Source organism: Theropithecus gelada, chromosome 12 (assembly GCF_003255815.1).
Source record: "Theropithecus gelada isolate Dixy chromosome 12, Tgel_1.0, whole genome shotgun sequence".
NCBI lineage: Eukaryota > Metazoa > Chordata > Mammalia > Primates > Cercopithecidae > Theropithecus > Theropithecus gelada.
In genome coordinates this window covers 107865453-107884635 of record NC_037680.1, presented here as the reverse complement: position 1 = coordinate 107884635, position 19183 = coordinate 107865453, and the positions used below count along the sequence as shown (strand labels likewise).

Sequence of the window (19183 nt, the reverse complement as noted above, 5' to 3'; positions counted from 1 at the left end):
TTGGGTATATAGCTAGGACTCCAATTCCTGGGTCATGTGGTAACTCTGTTTAAACCTCTGAGGGAACTCAACCTGCTTTTGAAGGCTATTTAATGATATGAGACGATGTTCTCTTCCTTTGATAAAAATACATAGAAATATACGCACACATACATTTACCTACATTTATTACAATTTGGGGGTATGTCTGTATCAAATACATTTCTGTACTTTCCAAATTTTGTATAAGTAATACAGTTGATTTTATAATCAGGAAGTAAAAAGTGATTTTTTGCAACACAACTATTCTCCTGCTTAAAATGCTTCAAAGGCTCCTTATTCCTTATAGGACTTTGCATAAACCTTTATGACCTAGGCCTTGCCTAGTCTCTGAGTTTGCCTACGTCAATACTCTGCTCCAGCAATATTAAATTATTTTAGTTTCCCAGGCACTGTCTCAGTGCCTTTGCACAGGCTGTTTCCTCTACCTGTAATTCCCATCCCTCCTGTGTTTGCCTCACAGACTCCCATTTTATTGTCCAAAGCTCCAATTTGGCTAAGAGAATTACACCTTGGCCTTTTCTTTATATCCCTAAATCCTAGAGCAATATTTGACTCATAGCAGAAGCTTAATGTATTGAACTGAACTGCAAATATTTTCATGTAACAAGGAAAATATTAGAAAGTTATTTATAGTGACCTGCTATATTTCAGCATATGCTTCAAAGCATGTAGAACAGGATGAAAGGTGACAAGTACTTAAAAACTCTAATGCCAATAGCTAACAGTTATCAAGCACTTACTATATACTGGACTGTTTCATACAAAGTTATATGTATTAACTCAATCTTCATAATCTTCCTATAAAATAGGTACTATGTTTTTTTTTATTCTTATTTTTTTGAGACAGGGTGTCACTATGTTGCCCAGGCTGAAGTTCAATGGCACGATCACAGCTCAATGCAGCCTCAACTTCCCAGGCTCAGGTGATTTGCCCACTTCAGTCTCCCCCAAATAGCTGGGACCACAGTCATGTGGACGCTACCAGGCTCAGCTAACTTTTTGTACTTTTTGCAGAGATGGGATTTCGCCATGCTGCCCACGCTGGGCTCAAACTCCTGGGCTCAAGTGATCCTCCCGCCTTAGCCTCCCAAAGTGCTGGGATTGTAGGCGTGAGTCACAGGGCCCAGTAAGCTACTGTTTTGAATATACTAATATATTATTAATACAACTAATATGATTTACCATGTAAATAATTTTGATTAGATTCTTAACATATTGGCACCCATAATTATTAAGCTGAGCTACTCTGGGCACACTGCCTATGGGGTAGCCCTGTTCCAAGAGGAGCAGTATCAAAAAAAAAAAAAAAAATTAAGCCGAGAAACACTTTTTAAAAGCATGTTCAAATAATTATAAGTCAAATTGAAAAAGTTCTAGCTTCATTGAAAACCACTGTATATGAAACTCTAGGAAGAAAAAGGATTGGATACGCTAACATCATGGTATGTAGGTAAAGAGAAGAATTTAAACAAAAGCCTTAAGGATACAAAGGCAGAGAGGAGAGCTGTAGATCAGTCTGTTTGGCTCAGGCCAGGCTAAGGAATCTGAAGACGGGCAACAGGGAAGGCTTAGGAAGCTCAAGAAGAAAAGCAGCATAGAATCCTAGTGACAAAAAAACCTCAATTAGGTCAAGAAAGTCAAATGCTTTGGAGTTAGACACGAAGCAGAAGGTATTATGTGGCAAAGTAGACTATATTTTTCATGAAAGAAAACAAAACAATCACCAATTTTATGACTCAAAACATTATATTCTTGTTATGAAATAACTTTGGCTACATTTTTCTTCCGAATAAAAGGAGACACTTGTCTTTAGAGACTAATAACCTTTGGGAAACGAGGCTTCCATGGGTTGGGTGACCTCATGTTCCGCTCTTCCTGAAACGGGCTCTATTTACACCTGTCACCCTGGCACTTTGTCCAGTTAGTGCCCCATTTTACTCTCAAAAGTGTCCCAGTTTGAACTGGACTGTGGTGATACTGCACAGCTCTGTACATTTGCCAAAAAGCATTAAATTGTACACCTACCATGGGTAGATTTTACACCTCAATAAAGTTATTTAAAAAGAAATCCCAATTTGAATGACAAGTTAGATTGTTACCTGATCCATATGCCATGGCCTGAAGGCCTTAAAAGTGGTTAAGTGATATTTTGCAAATGGACAATTATCCCAAGGAGTTCTTTTACAAGAAGACAAACTTTCTTTTCTACCAAGACAGCTTCTAGCCACATGACATCAAAATAAGACCTCGCCAAAAAGAAAGTCTCAGGGACCTAATGATAGAGAAGTTGATCTCTATAGGCCCTACCACTAATGATTCTTTGATTTTGTAAATATGAAAGCAACACTATTAATTATCCCTATTTAATGAGGCAACCTAAGCCAGTGTGTTACTCTAAATAAAATCTGCTCTAAAACCATAGGTGGTCTCTATTTGCTTCAAAAGGATACATATATTGTTAAAAGCTTTGGCGTGTTGCTGGCTTTAAATATTAAAGCTAGAAACTTTTCCAACTTCAACTTTAACTCTGGAGTCCAGGAATCCTAAAGAAAAAAACAAGGGAACAAAAACACAAACATTAGATTACTAAGTACCAACAGTATCATCAAGTTGAGGTCATTAGGCCAAAAAACCCTGCACAGTGATTGAAACCAAAAGCAAAATGTCTTGCCAGTGATGTGAGGCTGTGAAAAACAGGTTTAGGACATCTGACCAACTCATTTATAGAAGATTCAAGTGTCCACAGTAGGAAGAAAAAATAGAGTTCTTTCATAAACAGGGAAAAAATAACCCTGAACATGATTTGAATATTTCACGTGATTTAAACACAATCGTGACAAGGAACCTTATTAGGCTGCATACCAAAAAGAGTTCAGTACAGTCTAGGCACGCACAGCACTGGGAGGCATAACATAAACAATTATCACTAAGTTACTGAGACTTTCCCCAAGAAAGGGACTCATTTCCACAAGCCTCATCTAGATAAGAAAAAAGGACAGAAGCTATTTTCTGCCACAAATACCCCATCATGTCAAGAATTATGATATAGTCTTAACATGATTTATCCTTTAAAAATAAATTATTTATCTCAAATAATGCTTATTAAGAAGAAAAAATTAATGACTTAAATAAGAAAAAAACATAACAAGTAACTATCTTTGTCTCAGGACAATTTTCCTTATACTCTTTATACAGAAACATCTTCTACCCAAACCAAGAAGTTCCACAAAAAAAGCAGCTAAGCCACTAAAAATGCATACCCACCATCCTTTTGGATGCTGCCCTATGGCCCTTGGACCTTTCCATCCTTCTCCACTGTCTGCCTCTCCAGCTCTGTAACCTCCTCCACGCCTCCCACCCCCACCCAATCATTCTAGCCAGTATGTCATCTGATTTCTGGAAAAAATACTGCCAGATGAGCAGAAAGTTCTTTTTTTTTTTTTTTTTTTTTTTTGAGACAGTCTTGCTATGTCACCCACGCTGGAGTGCAGTGGCTCAAGGTTCAAGCGACTCTCCTGCCTCAGCCTCCTGAGTAGCTGGGATTACAGGCGAGCGTCACCAAGCCTGGCTAATTTTTGTATTTTTTTTTTTGGTAGAGACGGGGTTTCACCATGTTGGCCAGGCTGGTCTCGAACTCCTGACCTCAAGTTATCCACCTGCCTTAGGCTTCCAAAGTGCTGGGATTACAGGCAAGAGCCACCATGCCCAATCACAGAGTTCTTATATTTTTAAAAAATTGTGTAATTCCCTTATACTGCATGATAACTTTGTTTATAACATGTGTGTCATTATGGATTGAACTGTGTTCCCTCAAAATACATGCTGAAATCCTAACCCCTGGTACCTCAGAACATGAGGTCGTTGGGAATGGGGTCATTGCCGATGTAATTAAAGTTAAGATAAAGGTCACACCGGAGTAGGGTGGGTCCTTAATCCAATATGACCGGTGTCCTACAAGAAGAAGAAAATTTAGACACAGACACAGAAGGAAGACCGCCACATGATGATGGAGACAGAGACTGGAATGATGCTGCCACAGTCACAGAACACCTGGGGCTACCAGAAGCTGGGAGGGGAAAGGAGGGATCCTCCCCTAGGATTCAGGGACAGCATAGCCCGGCCAACACCTTGATTTCAGATTTGTAGCCTCCAGAACTGTAAGACAATGAATGTCTGCTGTCTCAAGGCATCTGGCCTGTGGTACTTTGTTAGGGCTGCCCTAGGGAAATCACCCAAGTGCTACAACTCAAGGTAGTCTATGCTCAACCACACAGAGAAGAATCTCAGGAAAGGACTGCTACATCTCAAAAAACAAAACGAAATGCTTGGGACATGCAGACTTCCAGTTAGATTGCTCTGTTGTTGACTACTATTTTGTATAATCAACAAATATGTGTTTTCAATGTAATTACTAGCTTTATGATGCTCTGGTAATGACAGGGATGAGACTGAAATAAAGCCTCTCTGGACATGAGTCACTTATATTTTTTCTTGACCATTCTTACTTTTTCTGTGCTTTCAACTCTGAGAAGAAGAACATTTCCGAGCTGGGCGTGGTGGCTCAGTTTGTTAAATGAAGAGATGGTCAGAGATAGGAGGAAAATTAGAAGGAAAATCAGAGCAAGGAAGCCAAGGAGTTTTTTTTGAGACGGAGTCTTGCTCTGTCACCCAGGCTGGAGCGCAGTGGCACAATCTTGGCTCACCCCAACCTCTGCCTCCCGAGTTCAAGAGATTCTCCTGCCTCAGCCTCCGGCGTAGCTAGGATAACAGGCATTAGCTACCATGCCTGGCTAATTTTTGTATTTTTAGTAGAGACGGGGTTTCACCATGTTGGCCAGGCTAGTCTGGAACTCCTGACCTCAGGTGATCCGCCCACCTTGGCCTCCCAAAGTGCTAGGATTAGAGGCGTGAGCCACCACACCTGGCCTAAATTTTTAATATGTTAAAGAAATAAAAGAGAGGAAGGAATGAGAGACTATAAAAATGTCCCAGCAAATTTGAATAAACAACAACAACAACAAAACTTCTAATAAAGAGTTAACTGAAATTACAAATTCAATGAAAAGGTTAAAGAACGGACTAAACAAAGCTGGAGGGTGAGTTTGTGAACTGGAAGGCAGATGTGAAGAGATCACCCAGAATACAGCCAGAGAGATTAAGAGAAGGAAAACATAAGATATTAAAATGTATGGCGAGCACAATGATGTGCACGTTCTTAGCACCACTCAGCTGAACCCTCGAAAATGGTCAAAATGGTGGCAGTGCATGCCTATAGTCTAGCTACTCGGGAGGTTGAAGTGGGAGGATCACTTGAGCCAAGGAGGTCAAGGCTGTAGCGAGCTATAATCATGCACTTCAGCCTGAGGGATAGAGTTTTAAGAGACTCCATCTCTTTTAAAAAAAAAAAAAAAAAAGTCAAAATGGTAAATTTTATGTTATGTGTATTTTATAATTTTTTAAATAAAAAAGACATGGAGAATATAATAAGTCTCATATACATTTAGTCAGATATCTAGGAGATAATAAAGAGAATGGTAATATACAGAGATACAAATTGAGCATTTTTCAGAGTTGTTGAAAGACACAAAACTTCACATCCAGGAAATCCAACAAATCCCAAGTAAAAATAGAAATCTATCCCTAGAAACACTGTAGGGAAATGATACAATCCCAGAGGCCAGAGAAAAGCGATGGATCACCTACAAAGGAACAGCAATTAGACTGACAGCCAACTTCAAAATAGCAGCAATGCGAGGTAGGAGACGGTGCAGTCTAGCTAAGCTTTGTATCGTCAATGTACTAAGAGAAAATAACTGTAAACCTAGTATTCTAAATCCTACCTGAGAAAGCAATAAAGACACTGCAGTCAAACAAGAACTGAAAGAAGAGATCTTCAAGGAAAGGGGGTTTTAAAGACATGTACTTAAATAAGAGGAGACAACTATCCCAGATGGAAGGTCATTGACACAAGATGGAATGATGAACAAAAATACTAGTAGCTATAAGGGAAAATCTACACACACTGATTGCATAAAATAGTAAAACTTCCTAATTTGTACATTTAAAATATATAACTAAGATACTTGGCAGAAAAAAAAAAAAAGCACATAAATTGCAAAGGGGATGAACGAAGTTAATGCATTCTGAGTTCCCTGAATGTTCTGGAAGAAAATAAAGATTAAATTTAGACTTTATGGCTGGGCGTGGTGGCTTATACATGTAATCCTAGCACTTTAAGAGGCTGAGGCAGGCGGATCATCTGAGGTCAGGAGTTCGAGACCAGCCTGGTCAACATGGTGAAACCCCGTCTCTACTAAAAATACAAAAATTAGCCAGGCATGATGGCACGTGCCTATAATTCCAGCTACTCGGGAGCCTGAGGCAGGAGAATCGCTTGAACCCAGGAGGTGGAGGTTGCAGTGAGCCAAGATCGAGCCATTACACTCTAGCTCGGGCGACAAGAGTGAAACTCCATCTCAAAAAAAAAAAAAAAAAAAAAAAAAATTGACTTTATTATGTATACATACTAAAAATATCTATGTTACCATTAAAAGAACATATGTAGACTAACAAAAGAAAAAAATGGAATAAAATCAATCTCCACGAATACAGACGGTCATTAAATTCCTTAAACCACCAGAAGCTGAACTCCATCTTGGAACACCAAACCTGAGCGAGTCAAGCTGCCAGCTGCAGCCTCTGCTAGGCCCCATCCCTGATTCTGCCAGCTCTGCTGCCACCTGGATCCAAGCTTTATCCATGCTGCTATGCCAGAATAGTCATGAACAGAATACTCAGGAACGGAAGTCTCACTGTGAGAAAATCTACCGTCCCCTTCCAAGATTATTTATTTTTAGAAATTTTTAAATTTAATTTTTAATTTTTTAAAATTTATTTTTATTATTTTCTTTGTTTTAATCCTCCAAGACATCTGAACCCTTCCAAATTTAACCACCTTCTTAATGTTTATTTCTTCAACTTTCTGGGAGAGGAAGTAGGTAAATCTAGAATGATCAAGAAAAAACAGCAAAAATTTCAACTTGGGCTACTCTACAAAAGGCCTGCTTTAATGAAAGCAGTCAACTAAGTAGCCTTCAGTTTAGCAGTTACTATTCAGGAGGGATGAAAGTTGTTTTACAGAATTATAACTGAACGGGATGCTGAAATGTACTGGGATTTGGAAGAATTGCATCAGTTGCTGTTGAGTGACAGAGTGACCTGGGTGACAGAATGAGACTCTGTCTCCAAAACACAAACAAACAAGGCCAGGCGCAGTGGCTCACGCCTGTAATCCTAGCACTTTGGGAGGCCAAGGCAAGTGGATCACCTGAGGTCAGGAGTTCAAGACCATCCTGGCCAACATGGTGAAACCCCATCCCTACTAAAAATACAATTAGCCAGCCATGGTGGTGCGCACCTGTAGCCCCAGCTACTCAGGAGGCTGAGGCAAGAGAATCGCTTGAACCCGGGAGGCAGAGGTTGCAGTGAGCCGAGATTGCGACACTATACTCCAGCCTGGGCGACAGAGCGAGACTATCTCAAAAAAAAACCAATTAAACAAACAAAACATACTCGTGTTAAAATTCATGGAACTATACATCCTAAAAAGTCAATTCTATGTGTGAGAATGTAAAAAGTTTAAAGTTGCCATTCGAGCAGGTGAGAATCCTTGCTTGCTGTAATTTTTTTTTTTGAGACAAGGTCTTGCTCTATTGCCCAGGATGGAGTGCAGTGGCACTCTTGGTTCACTGCAACCTTCACCTCCCGGGTTTGAACAATTCTTCTGCCTCAGCCTCCTGAGTAGCTGGAATTACAGGTGCATGCCACCACGCCCAGTTAATTTTTGTACTTTTAGTAGAGATGGGGTCTCCCCATGTTGGCCAGACTGGTCTCAAACTCCTGGCCTCCAGTGATCCACCCACCTCGGCCTCCCAAAGTGCTGGGATTACAGGTGTGAGCCACTGTGCCCGGCCAACTTTCTGTAACATTTTAACACTGGTACACATATGCCTAAAAACTACTTTTGTTTGCTTTGATGTATATGTAAAGGGAATCACATAGCTTGTCCTCTCTTGTATCCAGCTTAAGATTTCATCATTGTGTGATTTAGTTCATTCATTCTCATTGATGTATAATATTCCATTGTGTGAATATAACACAATGTATTTATGCATGCTCCTGTTGGTGTACAATTGCGTTGTTCCTAGTTTTTGCTATTACAAAGTGTTAATTACTGTAATTCTTCCAGATTTAATGTATGTACAAGTCGCAAACCACTGCTAGTACAGGATGGCAAAAACCAAACCTAACTAACCATCTAATAGAAGACTGACTAAAAAATGATGGCTATAACTAAAAGTAATAACAGAAGCAAATTTTAGTTTTTTAAAGCATCATTCAGAAACCCCCAGCTTATAGAAGATAAAACCACAATGTCACCCAGGACCTGACACAAGAGTTAAAAGCTGGCACTTGCCTGGAAGAGTTCTTTAAATGACGGGTGCACCATAGGGTTGGGAACAAAAGGAAGGGCATAGAAAGGAAGAAACTCTGTGGTCTGGCTCAAGGCTGCCCCTTTGGTCTCCAGGTAGGTTTTGAAGTAAGAAATCTTTTCATCCAGCTCCTCTTTGTCCTGGAGGAAGGGAAAGCATTTGTTTGAGGTCTCCAGCTCAATGCCCAGGCCATCTGCTCACCCCATCCTCTCTCTGAGGCTCCTTCTGTCCCAGTCAGGTCGCTGGCATCCCCTATCTAGCCTGGCAGGTGCGTTGTCTCTAGAATTCTACCATCCACCCTAAATTTCCCCCTTAATGAAACTTAGGAAGATCAGAGAACTGTATATACAGTTCAATATGCTGCTTTTTAACTTTATTATTGCCATTTTCTCACATCCTTAAAATTCTTCATAAACATTTTCAATGGCAGGACAAAACCTCATCTTGTCTATCACATTTATTTAACTAGTTTCCTCATTATTAGACAGACACATGGCTTCTACTTTTCAGATATAAGTAAGTATCTGTCTGCATTCCCATGCCTCCAGCAGGAGCGGTTTCTAAAGGTTAACAGGCATTTCTTTATGGTGTTTGGAAACAGAAGCTTCCATCTCGCTCCTTTCCTTTCTTGTGCTAAGGCCTGGGCTCGCTCCGTGTCACTATTCCATGTGTATCCCAGGCAAGTTAGTTCCCCTCTCAGGGTTCTACCTCCTCTTGGCCCTCAATGAGAAAACCAGAGTTGGTGAATGTGGGGCTTTGCTCCCACACTGGCTCTACCAGTCATGGCCTCACAGTCTCGTACACAGACTAACCTGTTCCAGAGTTGGTGAATGTGGGGCTTTGCTCCCACACCGGCTCTACCAATCATGGCCTTCACAGTCTCGTACACAGACTAACCTGTTCTTACAAACACATCTCAGTTGACCTATACCAGGAGGCCCTCTTTTGACCCCCAGACGTAAAAGAAACAGAAACACAAACAGAAAATGAAAATCTCCTGTGATCTTCCCTGGAAGAGTAATAACCTGAGGAACAGCCTTCCAACAACTACTACAATGTACGGTCCTGCTGCTCCCTCCACCACTGTCCCCACCTTTGGTGTTCTGACATTCTCATGCGCTCACATTGGTCCACAGGGCAGTAATTAATGCACGGGGTCAAATGCCAGCTCGCCTCTGTTGCCCTTCTGTCATCAAAGCTCAGCCACCCCAGCAGCTTGACACTTCAGCCCTCTCCTCTCTTCCCATCTCCAGCCCCATCTGGGAAAGGACTGCAGACGCTAAATTCAACCTATCACTCAAAAGGACTTTCCACAAAGAGACGTACCCTTTTCCACGACTTAAGTTTAAATGTGTGTTCTGGCCAGACACAGTGGCTCATGCCTGTAATCCCAGCACTTTGGGAGGCCAAGGTGAGAGGACTGTTTGAGCCCAGGAGTTCAAGACCAGCCTGGGCAACATAGCAAGACCCTTTCTCTACAATAAATATGTAAATAATTTTATGTTCTAATATAGGGTCTAATATGCAGCTGAAATATGGATTCTCTTAGACATACATGTCTACAGACGAAATTGCCAAATAAACTTAATTTTGATGAGGTTTCAAAAACTTGAGGTATTTAGGAAAACAATATAGCTTTGATTACAGAAATTATTAAGTCTCCATAGAAATTAGAATATAAGCTGCTGGGAATATGGTAGAAAATCACTCCTCAGGACAGAGGATGCCTGTACCGTGTAAGCAATATAACAAAACAGCCACATATAAACTCCACACCCATGTGGACAATGACAGCAAACACTGTTCCTTAACACACCATTCAGACCCACCCGCAACACCAGGTAAACCCACCGGTCTCCCCACAGAGTGCTTCAGAAGATAGATGGCAAAATGGATGTGGAGATAGAATTCCAGCTTCTGGGCAAAGGAGTCCCCATCTCGGACGGAACTGGGAATGTGCTCCTCCCACAGACTGAAGAACACCTTCTGGTCTCCGTCGTCAAATGCAGCAACAAGATCCTTCTGTGGAGAAGACATCAGACTACACCTCGTTGTAAATTTCAACACCCAAAATTCTCACAACTCACAACACCACGGATTTCCCACATACTTCTTTTCAGAGGTAAAGGATAGAAAAACAGAGATCCCGCAGGATTCAAGCTCCTGAGTCTGCGATTCCTGCAGACCAACCCTGGTTTCCCACACCTTTGCAATATCTAATCTGGGCACTATGAAGAACACACAAAACATTTAAGGTCTTTGAAACAGAAAGAATCAGGCACAGAACAAAGACTTGGGGCCAGAGAACTCACGGACACATAAATATACTGAAGTCACCCTTTGGACCTGCTGACCCACAGCATGCAACTGACAAAAACTATCCAGACCGAGTCTAGCCGGGCCTCCCAGGAACAAATCTCACGTGCACGGAAGGTTGCTGACAGCATTGCTCCACGTCCTGGAGTGGCCGGGAGCCCACACACACTGACCCAGTCCATCCTGGGCCTAGGCAATAGCACTGCCACTTGCCCCACTGCTAGAAGCACACCAGGCTGAGATGGAGCTGAAGGAAGACCCCAATATACCATAAGGTGACTGTCCATGCCTGCCAGCTGCAGCTGCAGCGACAGAGAAGGCTGGAGGTGGAGGAAGGAGCACCAGCTCAGTGCCGTTTGACCTGGGACAACGACAGCGTCATGATTTAGCATGCACTAGTTGAAAGAATTCTGGAGAAAGGAAGTGGCAATTATCACGTCACCTGTCTCACAAGGAAGATAATTCACCTGTCACAAATACCTGTGGCATAATTTTGTGGATTTAAGTAAAAGGCAGAAGTGAAAGAACTTCCTAAGAGTCTAAAACAATGCAGCTGCTACTGTTCTTTTTGTATCGAATGCCCAAGATATTTGGACTTACATTTTATGCTCAACTGCAACAGTGTTTCTGAGATTGGATTTTCTATAGAATCCCCACTTCCGGCGGGGGGCGGTGGCTCAAGCCTGTAATCCCAGCACTTTGGGAGGCCGAGACGGGCGGATCACAAGGTCAGGAGATCGAGACCATCCTGGCGAACACAGTGAAACCCTGTCTCTACTAAAAAAATACAAAAAACTAGCCAGGCGAGGTGGCGGGCGCCTGTAGTCCCAGCTACTTGGGAGGCTGAGGCAGGAGAATGGCGTAAACCCGGGAGGCAGAGCTTGCAGTGAGCTGAGATCCAGCCACAGCACTCCAGCCTGGGCGACAAAGCAAGACTCCGTCTCAACAAAAAAATAAGTAAATAAAGAATCCCCACTTCCCCACCCAATACCATTGTTACTTACCACCATTATTGGCCTTTGTTCTTTTATACTTCTAAAAATGAGTTCATGGGTGCAGTGGCTCACACCTGTAATCCCAGCACTTTGGGAGACCAAGGCGCGTGGATCATGAGGTCAGGAGTTCAGCCTAACCAACATGGTGAAACCCCGTCTCTACTAAAAATACAAAAACTAGCCAGGCGTGGTGGTACATGCCTGTAATCCCAGCTACTCCGGAGGCTGAGGCAGGAGAATTGCTTGAACCCGGGAGGCAGAGGTTGGAGTGAGCCGAGATTGTGCCACTGCACTCCAACCTGCGCAATAGAGCGAGACTCCATCTCAAAAAAAAAAAAAAAAAAGTGAGTTTACATGGCCGAGCATGGTAGCTCACACTTATAATCCCAGCACTTTGGAAGGTCAAGGCAGGCAGATCATTTGAGCCCAGGAGTTCAAGACGAGACTGGACAACATGGTGAAACCCTGTCTCTACTAAAAATACAAAAATTAGCTGGGCGTGGTGACATGTGCCTGTAGTCCCAGCTACCTGGGAGGCTGAGGTGGAAGGACCATCTGAGCCCTGGAGGTAGAGGCTGCAGTGAGCTGAGATTGCACCACTGTATTTAGCCTAAGCGACAGAAAGAGACCCTGTCTCAGAAAAAAAAAAAAAAAGAAAAACGTTTACAGATAATTTTCCTTCAAAATTGTCATTTTTAAAAATTACTTGTTTTATCTGTTTATAAGCAAATTTTCTAACATAAAATGGAAACGTATAGAGAACAAATAATGTAACAGTGTTTGGTTACACATATGTCAAAGATGTTGATTGGTAAGGAATCCTCAAATCTGAATATTACAAAAATGTTCACTATGTCATGTGATCAAAAACTGTCTCTGAATACTGCCTGATGCTGGAAGGTGCCGGTTACATTTCAAGTAAACTCAGAATTTTTCTAATAAGCCCTACAATGAGCATCTACCTCCTCAAGGCTGGCTCTTCTGTTCCTCCTGGACACAGGCAAGGGACAGTCTGTTAGCAGCTGTGGGTGGGGGTTGCCAAAACAAAGCACAAGCAGCTGAATACAGCCACCTCTTGGAAGAATTTGGGGAAGCTGGCCAGAGACCTGCATGCTTGTTAATGACTGCCACAAAGGTGAACAGATCCTCCTGGGGCAGTGCTATGGGGCCAGGCTCACCCCCACGCTTGCCTCTGCCAAGGTCCCAAGTAAGCCCTGTGACCATTCCTGAGGAGGCCTTGCCACGAGAAGTGTGGTGACCAAGAGCTCTCTGACTGTGTGATTGAGGTGAGCGCAGACTCTTGTGAAATGTTATGGCTTAGAGAAAAGATATTTTCTTAACATGGCTTGGCAGAATCCACAAGTCAAAAGGCCCATCTACAGTTTGTTCTAAGGTCTCTATTTGTAGATCTGAAACCACAAACCTTTGCTGTCATCATAATCACCTCTATCATCCTTCCTAACTCATGACTCATATTCTGTACCTGGAAATGGTCCCTGAGCTTAAAATAATACCCACACATAAAAGAATCCACTATTATAACTTACAGTCACAAAATATTAGTGATGTTCTATAAACTATGATCAAAGCAGAATCAACAAGATGAGAAAATGTGTACACCATCAATAGTAACTCGTAAACACACATGCTTCTTACATCTCACAACAATGTAAACATACTTAACACTACTGAACTATACACATAAAACTGCTGGGGGAAACTCACTATTTTTTGAGTTCCACTAAAAATTAGCATATTTTGCTCAACCTCAGTTCTAGATGTATTTTTTTCTTCTTCTTTTTAAATTTTTTCCCCACTCTTCTTCACTCAAACCAGACATTTCATTTGGGAAATCTACCATAGTGGGGGACACAGCTGTTGATTGGATGAGCAGAAAAGAAATGTTTGTGACAATCAGAAAGGTTCAAGGTCTTTCAAGTTATATAAAAATGAACCTGAAGACATCAGAGAAATACAAATCAAAACTATGACAAGATATCACTTCAAACCCATCAAAATGGCTAATATTTTAAAAAAACACAGAGAGAAAATAACAAGCATTGGCAAGGAAGTAGAGAAACTGGAACGCTTAAGTACTGCTGGTGGGAATGGAAAATGGTACAACCACTTTGTAAAACAGCTAGGCAATTCCTCAAAAAATTAAAAATAGAGCTACCATATGATCCAGCAATACTTCCTGGTATACATCCAAAAGAACAGAGAGCAAGGCCTTAAAGAGATACTTGCACACCCACGTTCACTGCAGCACTATTTTTTTTTTTTTGAGAAGAAGTCTCGCTCTTGTCCCCCAGGTTGGAGTGCAATGGTGCAATCTTGGCTCACTGCAACCTCCGTCTCCCAGGTTCAAGCTATTCTCTTGCCTCAGCCTCCAGAGTAGCTGGGACTACAGGCACTGGCCACCACGCCCGGCTAATTTTGTATTCTTTTTTTTTTTTTTTTGGGTAGAGATGGGGTTTCACCATGTTGGCCAGGCTGGTCTTGAACTCCTGACCTAAGGTGATCTGCCCACCTCAGCCTCCTAAAGTGCTGGGATTACAGGCATGAGCCACTGCACCCGGCCCTAACAGCATTATTCTTAATACCCAAGAGGTGGAAGCAACCCGAGTGTCCATCAATAGAAGAACAGATAAACAAGCTGTGGGGTGTGTGTGTGAATATGTACCAGAGAATATTATTCAGCCTTTAAAAGGAAAGGAAATCTTGTCATATACCGCAACATGAATGAACTTTGATGACATTATGCTGGGTGAAATAAGCCAATTACAGAAAGACGAATACTGTATAATTCCATTTATAGGACATATCTAAAGTAGCCAATTCATAGACAGAAAGTTAAGAATAGTGGCTGCCAAGGCCTAGGGGGAGGATAAAGGGAGAGTTGTTCAATGGGGACAGAGTTTCATGTTTGTAAGATGAAAAATTCTAGAGATCCGTTTCACAACAACGTGAACACATTTAACACTACTGAACTGTACATGTAAGAATAGTTAAGATGAGACATTCTATTTTATCTTTAATCACAATTTTTTAAAAAGACCTGAAGAGACATTTGAGTGTTCTCAGATGCAGCTGGAGCTGAAAGGCAATGGGAACCCAGTTGGAAAAGTGTACAGCAGCCGCCTCTGGAGGGACCCGATAAGCAAAGAAGCTTCACGACACAGGGCCTGTCGGCCTTACCCTGTATCATCACATAATCTGGTCACGTGTGAACTCCACAAAAGATTCTCCCTGTTCTGCTAGTTAGGTATTGAGGATTTGCCACATTCCTCTCAAATGGTAGCTTTAATTAACAGATGCTCACACACACTTCCCACGGGTAGGGTAAAGGTCTTTTTTTCATCCAGAAAGAACCAGGGAAGCCAGGTGCTGGGGAGTGAAGCTGATTCCCCGAGGAACACAGTTCACTCTAAGAACCTGTTTTCGCCTCTAATAATGACCGTATTCTTCTATGTTCTGAACATATCTCTCTGGGGGAGGGGGTGCCAGGGAGGTCTGGCTCCTGTAGCATCCACAGAAGAGTCTGTGTTGACAGAAAGCAGCAGCAGCTCAGCATCCAGGGGCCTGCGGCCTGAAGGGGAGCAGGCAGAGGGTTCAGCCCTGCCTTGAGCTCCACAGGCCACTTCAAAAGTGCCCCTCTCTCAACAGTGCCCATGCCAGGCCACTAGGGAGTCAAGTACTAGGAGAAAACCAGCGGTGGCTGCCACCTGAACTCCGGCTACTCAAGGGGCTTGCAAGCCAAGCCTCAAATTATTTCTGGAAGTAGGTAGGTTAAAATTTAAAAATCTGTTGAAGTAATAAGGTCAGGTGCAGTGGCTCATGCCTATAATCCCAGTGCTTTGGGAGGCTGAGGCGAGAGGATCACTTGAGATTGGGAGTTTGAGACCAGCCTGGGAAACACAGCAAGACTCTGTCTCCACATAACTTTTTTTTTTAATTATAAGAATAAAATAGACCAGGCATGATGGCTCACATCTGTAATCCCAGCACTTTGGATGGCTGAGGCAGGTGGCTCACCGGAGGTCAGGGGTTTGAGACCAGCCTGGCCAACATGGTAAAACCCTATCTCCACTAAAAATACTAAAACTAGCCGGGCATGATGGCGTGTGCCTGTAATCCCAGCTACTTGGGAGGCTGAGGCAGGAGAATCGCTTGAACTCAGGAGGCGGAGGTTGTAGTAAGCCGAGATCCTGCCACTGCACTCCAGCCTGGGCAACAGAACGCAACTCCGTCTCAAATAAATAAATAAATAATAAAATCATCCAAAGGTGAAACATGCTGTCTCAGGAAATGGTCAATGGAAATATTCTAGGTGAACTGATTACTTATCTGGCATATTACAAATGAGATCGAGACATCAAATAATGGTTAAAATAATGACTTTTTTTTTTTTTTGGAGACAGGGTCTTACTCTTTCACTACAGCTGGAGTGCAGCAGTATGATCATGGCTCAACGCAGCCTTAATTTCCTGGGCTCAAGTGATCCTCCTACCTCAGGCAACTAAGCAGCTACAACTACAGGTGCATGCCACCACGCTTGGCCAATTTTTTATTTTTTATAGAAACGAGGTTCCGGCTAGGCGTGGTGGCTCATATCTGTAATCCCAGCATTTTTGGGAGGCCAAGGCAGGAGGATCACTTGAGGTCAGGAGTTCGAGACCAGCCTGGCCAATGTAGTGAAACCCCATTTCTACTAAAAATACAAAAATGAGCCAGACACAGTGGCATCTGCCTGTAATCCCAGCTACTAGGGAGGGTGAGGCAGGAGTATTGCTTGAATTCCGGCGGCAGAGGTTGTGATGAGCCGAGATCGTACCACTGTACTCCAGCCTGGGCTACAGAGTGAGAGATTCCGTCTCAAATAAAAAGAAAAAGAAACGACGTACTACTGTGTTGCACAGGCTGGTCTTGAACTCCTGGGCTTATGTGATCCTCCTGCCTCGGTCTCCCAAAGCGCTGGGCTTACAGGAGTCAGCCACCATGCCCAGCCAAGGATTTTTAAGTTCCCTTCTAACCCTGAGAGTTGAGGTCTGTATAATCTCCCCTGCAGCCCACTGGTATTCACAGAGTTGCTCAGACTTCCTTTCATAGACCCACCTCGTCAGTCTCACTCTTGCTCCCTGTTCCCTCCAACCTCCCCAAGCTAGAATGCAAATGCTGTACTGGCAGGGGCTGGATTTCGTTTGTTCGCTGTTGGATCCCCAGCGCCTAGAATTAATAACCTGAAACTCCTCAGGAGGAAGGCTACAATTGTCTCAGTTCCTAAACATTGCATGTTTCTTCTTTTCCTTCTTCCCAAGAAATGTTTGTGAAAGATCTTATATGGCTACACATTTCCTAGGGAGGGTACAGAGATTTAAAATGACATTATTAGTTCATCTATAAACACTTGTGCAATCTAAAGTAACTCTGAGCAAGTGCTCAGAAACTATTCCAGCACTTTCCAATGGCAGCATTTTCCACAAGCTGGGAGCATCTTGAATTATCTACAGGGATGAAAAATAAGCAAAATGTTACCTGAATTGTCAATGATTTGGAGTCTCTGAAAGATCCACCTACTGTTTTACACAATGGTTTTCCTTTTATTTTGCATTCTTTTGAAAATGTTTTCAAGGTGTCTTCAAATTCAGCAAAATCTAAATACTATAAAAAATAAATAATTCAATTAAACAGCAAAACAAACAAATAATCTAATTTAAAAACAGCCAAAGGATCTGAATAGATATTTATCCAAAGAAGACATTAAAAGGACCAGCAGATACCTGAAAAGGTGCTTAACATCACTAACAATCAGAGAAATGCAAATCAAAACCACACAGACATAATTCCCTCACACCCATCAGAATCGCTATTACAAAAAAGATAAAAGATAAAAAGTGTTGGCAATGATGTAGAGAAAAGGAAACACTTGCGTACTATTGGTGAGATTGTAAATTGGTACAGCTATTATAGAAAACAGTATGGAGGTTCCTCAAAAAAATAAAAATAGAACTACCGGCCGGGAGCAGTGGCCCACGCCTATAATCCCAGCACTTTGGGAGGCTGAGGTGGGCAGATCACAAGGTCAGGAGTTCGAGATCAGCCTGACCAACATGGTGAAACCCCATCTCTACTAAAAATACAAAAATTAGCCGGGCGCAGTGGCGGGTGCCTGTAGTCCCAGCTACTCAGGAGGCTGAGGCAGGAGAACTACCTGAACCCGGGAGGCAGAGCTTGCAGTGAGCCGAGATCATACCACTGCACTCCAGCGTGGTGACAGAGTAAGACTCCATCTCAAAATACACAAAAAAACAAAAACAGAACTACCAGATGATCCAGCAATTCCATTTCTGGGTATAGACAGAAAGGAAATAAAATCAGTATTTCAAAGAGACATCTGCATCTGCATGTTCATTGCAGCATTATTCATAATAGCCAAGATATGGAAATGATCTAGGTGTCTATCAATAGATGAATGGATAAAGAAAAAGTGGTGTCAGGTGCGGTGGCTCACGCCTGTAATCCCAGCACTTTGGGAGGCCGAGGTGGGCAGATCACAAGGTCAGAAGTTCGAGACCAGCCTGACCAATATGGTGAAACACCGTCTCTAATAAAAACACAAAAATTAGCTGGACGTGGTGGCGGGAGCCTGTAATCCCAGCTGCTTGGGAGGCTGAGGCAGGAGAATCGCTTGAACCCGGGAGGCAGAGGTTGCAGTGGGCCAAGATCACGCCACTGTACTCCAGCCTGGGCAACAGAGCGAGACTCTGTCTCAAAAAAAAAAAGAAAAGAAAAGAAAAGAAAAAGTGCTATAGGCCAGGTGGCATGGCTCATGCCTGTAATCCCAAAACTTTGGGAGGCCGAGGTAGGATTGCTTGAGCCCAGGACTTTGAGACCAGCCTGGGCAACAAAGCGAGACCCCATCTCAGATAAATAAATTTTTAAAAGAAAATGTGTTACACAGGTAGGGTGCAGTGGCTCATGTCTGCAATCCCAGAACTTTGGGAGGCTGAGGCAGGAGGATTGCTTGAAGCCAAGAGTTCAAGACCAGGTTGGACAACAGAATGAGATCCTATCTCTACAAAAATTAAAATAAAACCTAGCTGAGCATGGTCATGCACGCCTGTAGTCTCAGCTACCTGGGAGGCTGAGGCAGGCAGACTGCTTGAGCCCAGGAGTTCAAGGCTACAGTGAACCATGATCACACCACTGCACTCCAGCCTAGGTGACAGAACAAGACCTTGTCTCTAAAAAAAAATTTTAACGTAAATTTAAAAATATATATATATTCACCATCACACCACCAAATTCCAACTCTGCATTTGCGTGGTGGGTGCCTCA

At 42.6% G+C, this 19183-nt stretch overlaps 1 protein-coding gene across 5 annotated transcripts in view; it reads right to left on the bottom strand.

Annotated features, from left to right (window-relative positions):
• Positions 1-19183, bottom strand: part of ARMC9 (armadillo repeat containing 9) — a 181235-nt gene that overhangs the window by 153544 nt on the left and 8508 nt on the right. For all 5 annotated transcript variants that reach the window (XM_025405229.1, XM_025405233.1, XM_025405232.1 and 2 more), the window contains exons 3-6: positions 17381-17506; positions 10386-10556; positions 8519-8674; positions 2493-2585 (exon numbers count right to left, since the gene is read on the bottom strand). In XM_025405229.1, the coding sequence (XP_025261014.1) occupies positions 2493-2585; positions 8519-8674; positions 10386-10556; positions 17381-17506 (546 nt within the window). The remainder of the gene's footprint in view (positions 1-2492; positions 2586-8518; positions 8675-10385; positions 10557-17380; positions 17507-19183) is intronic.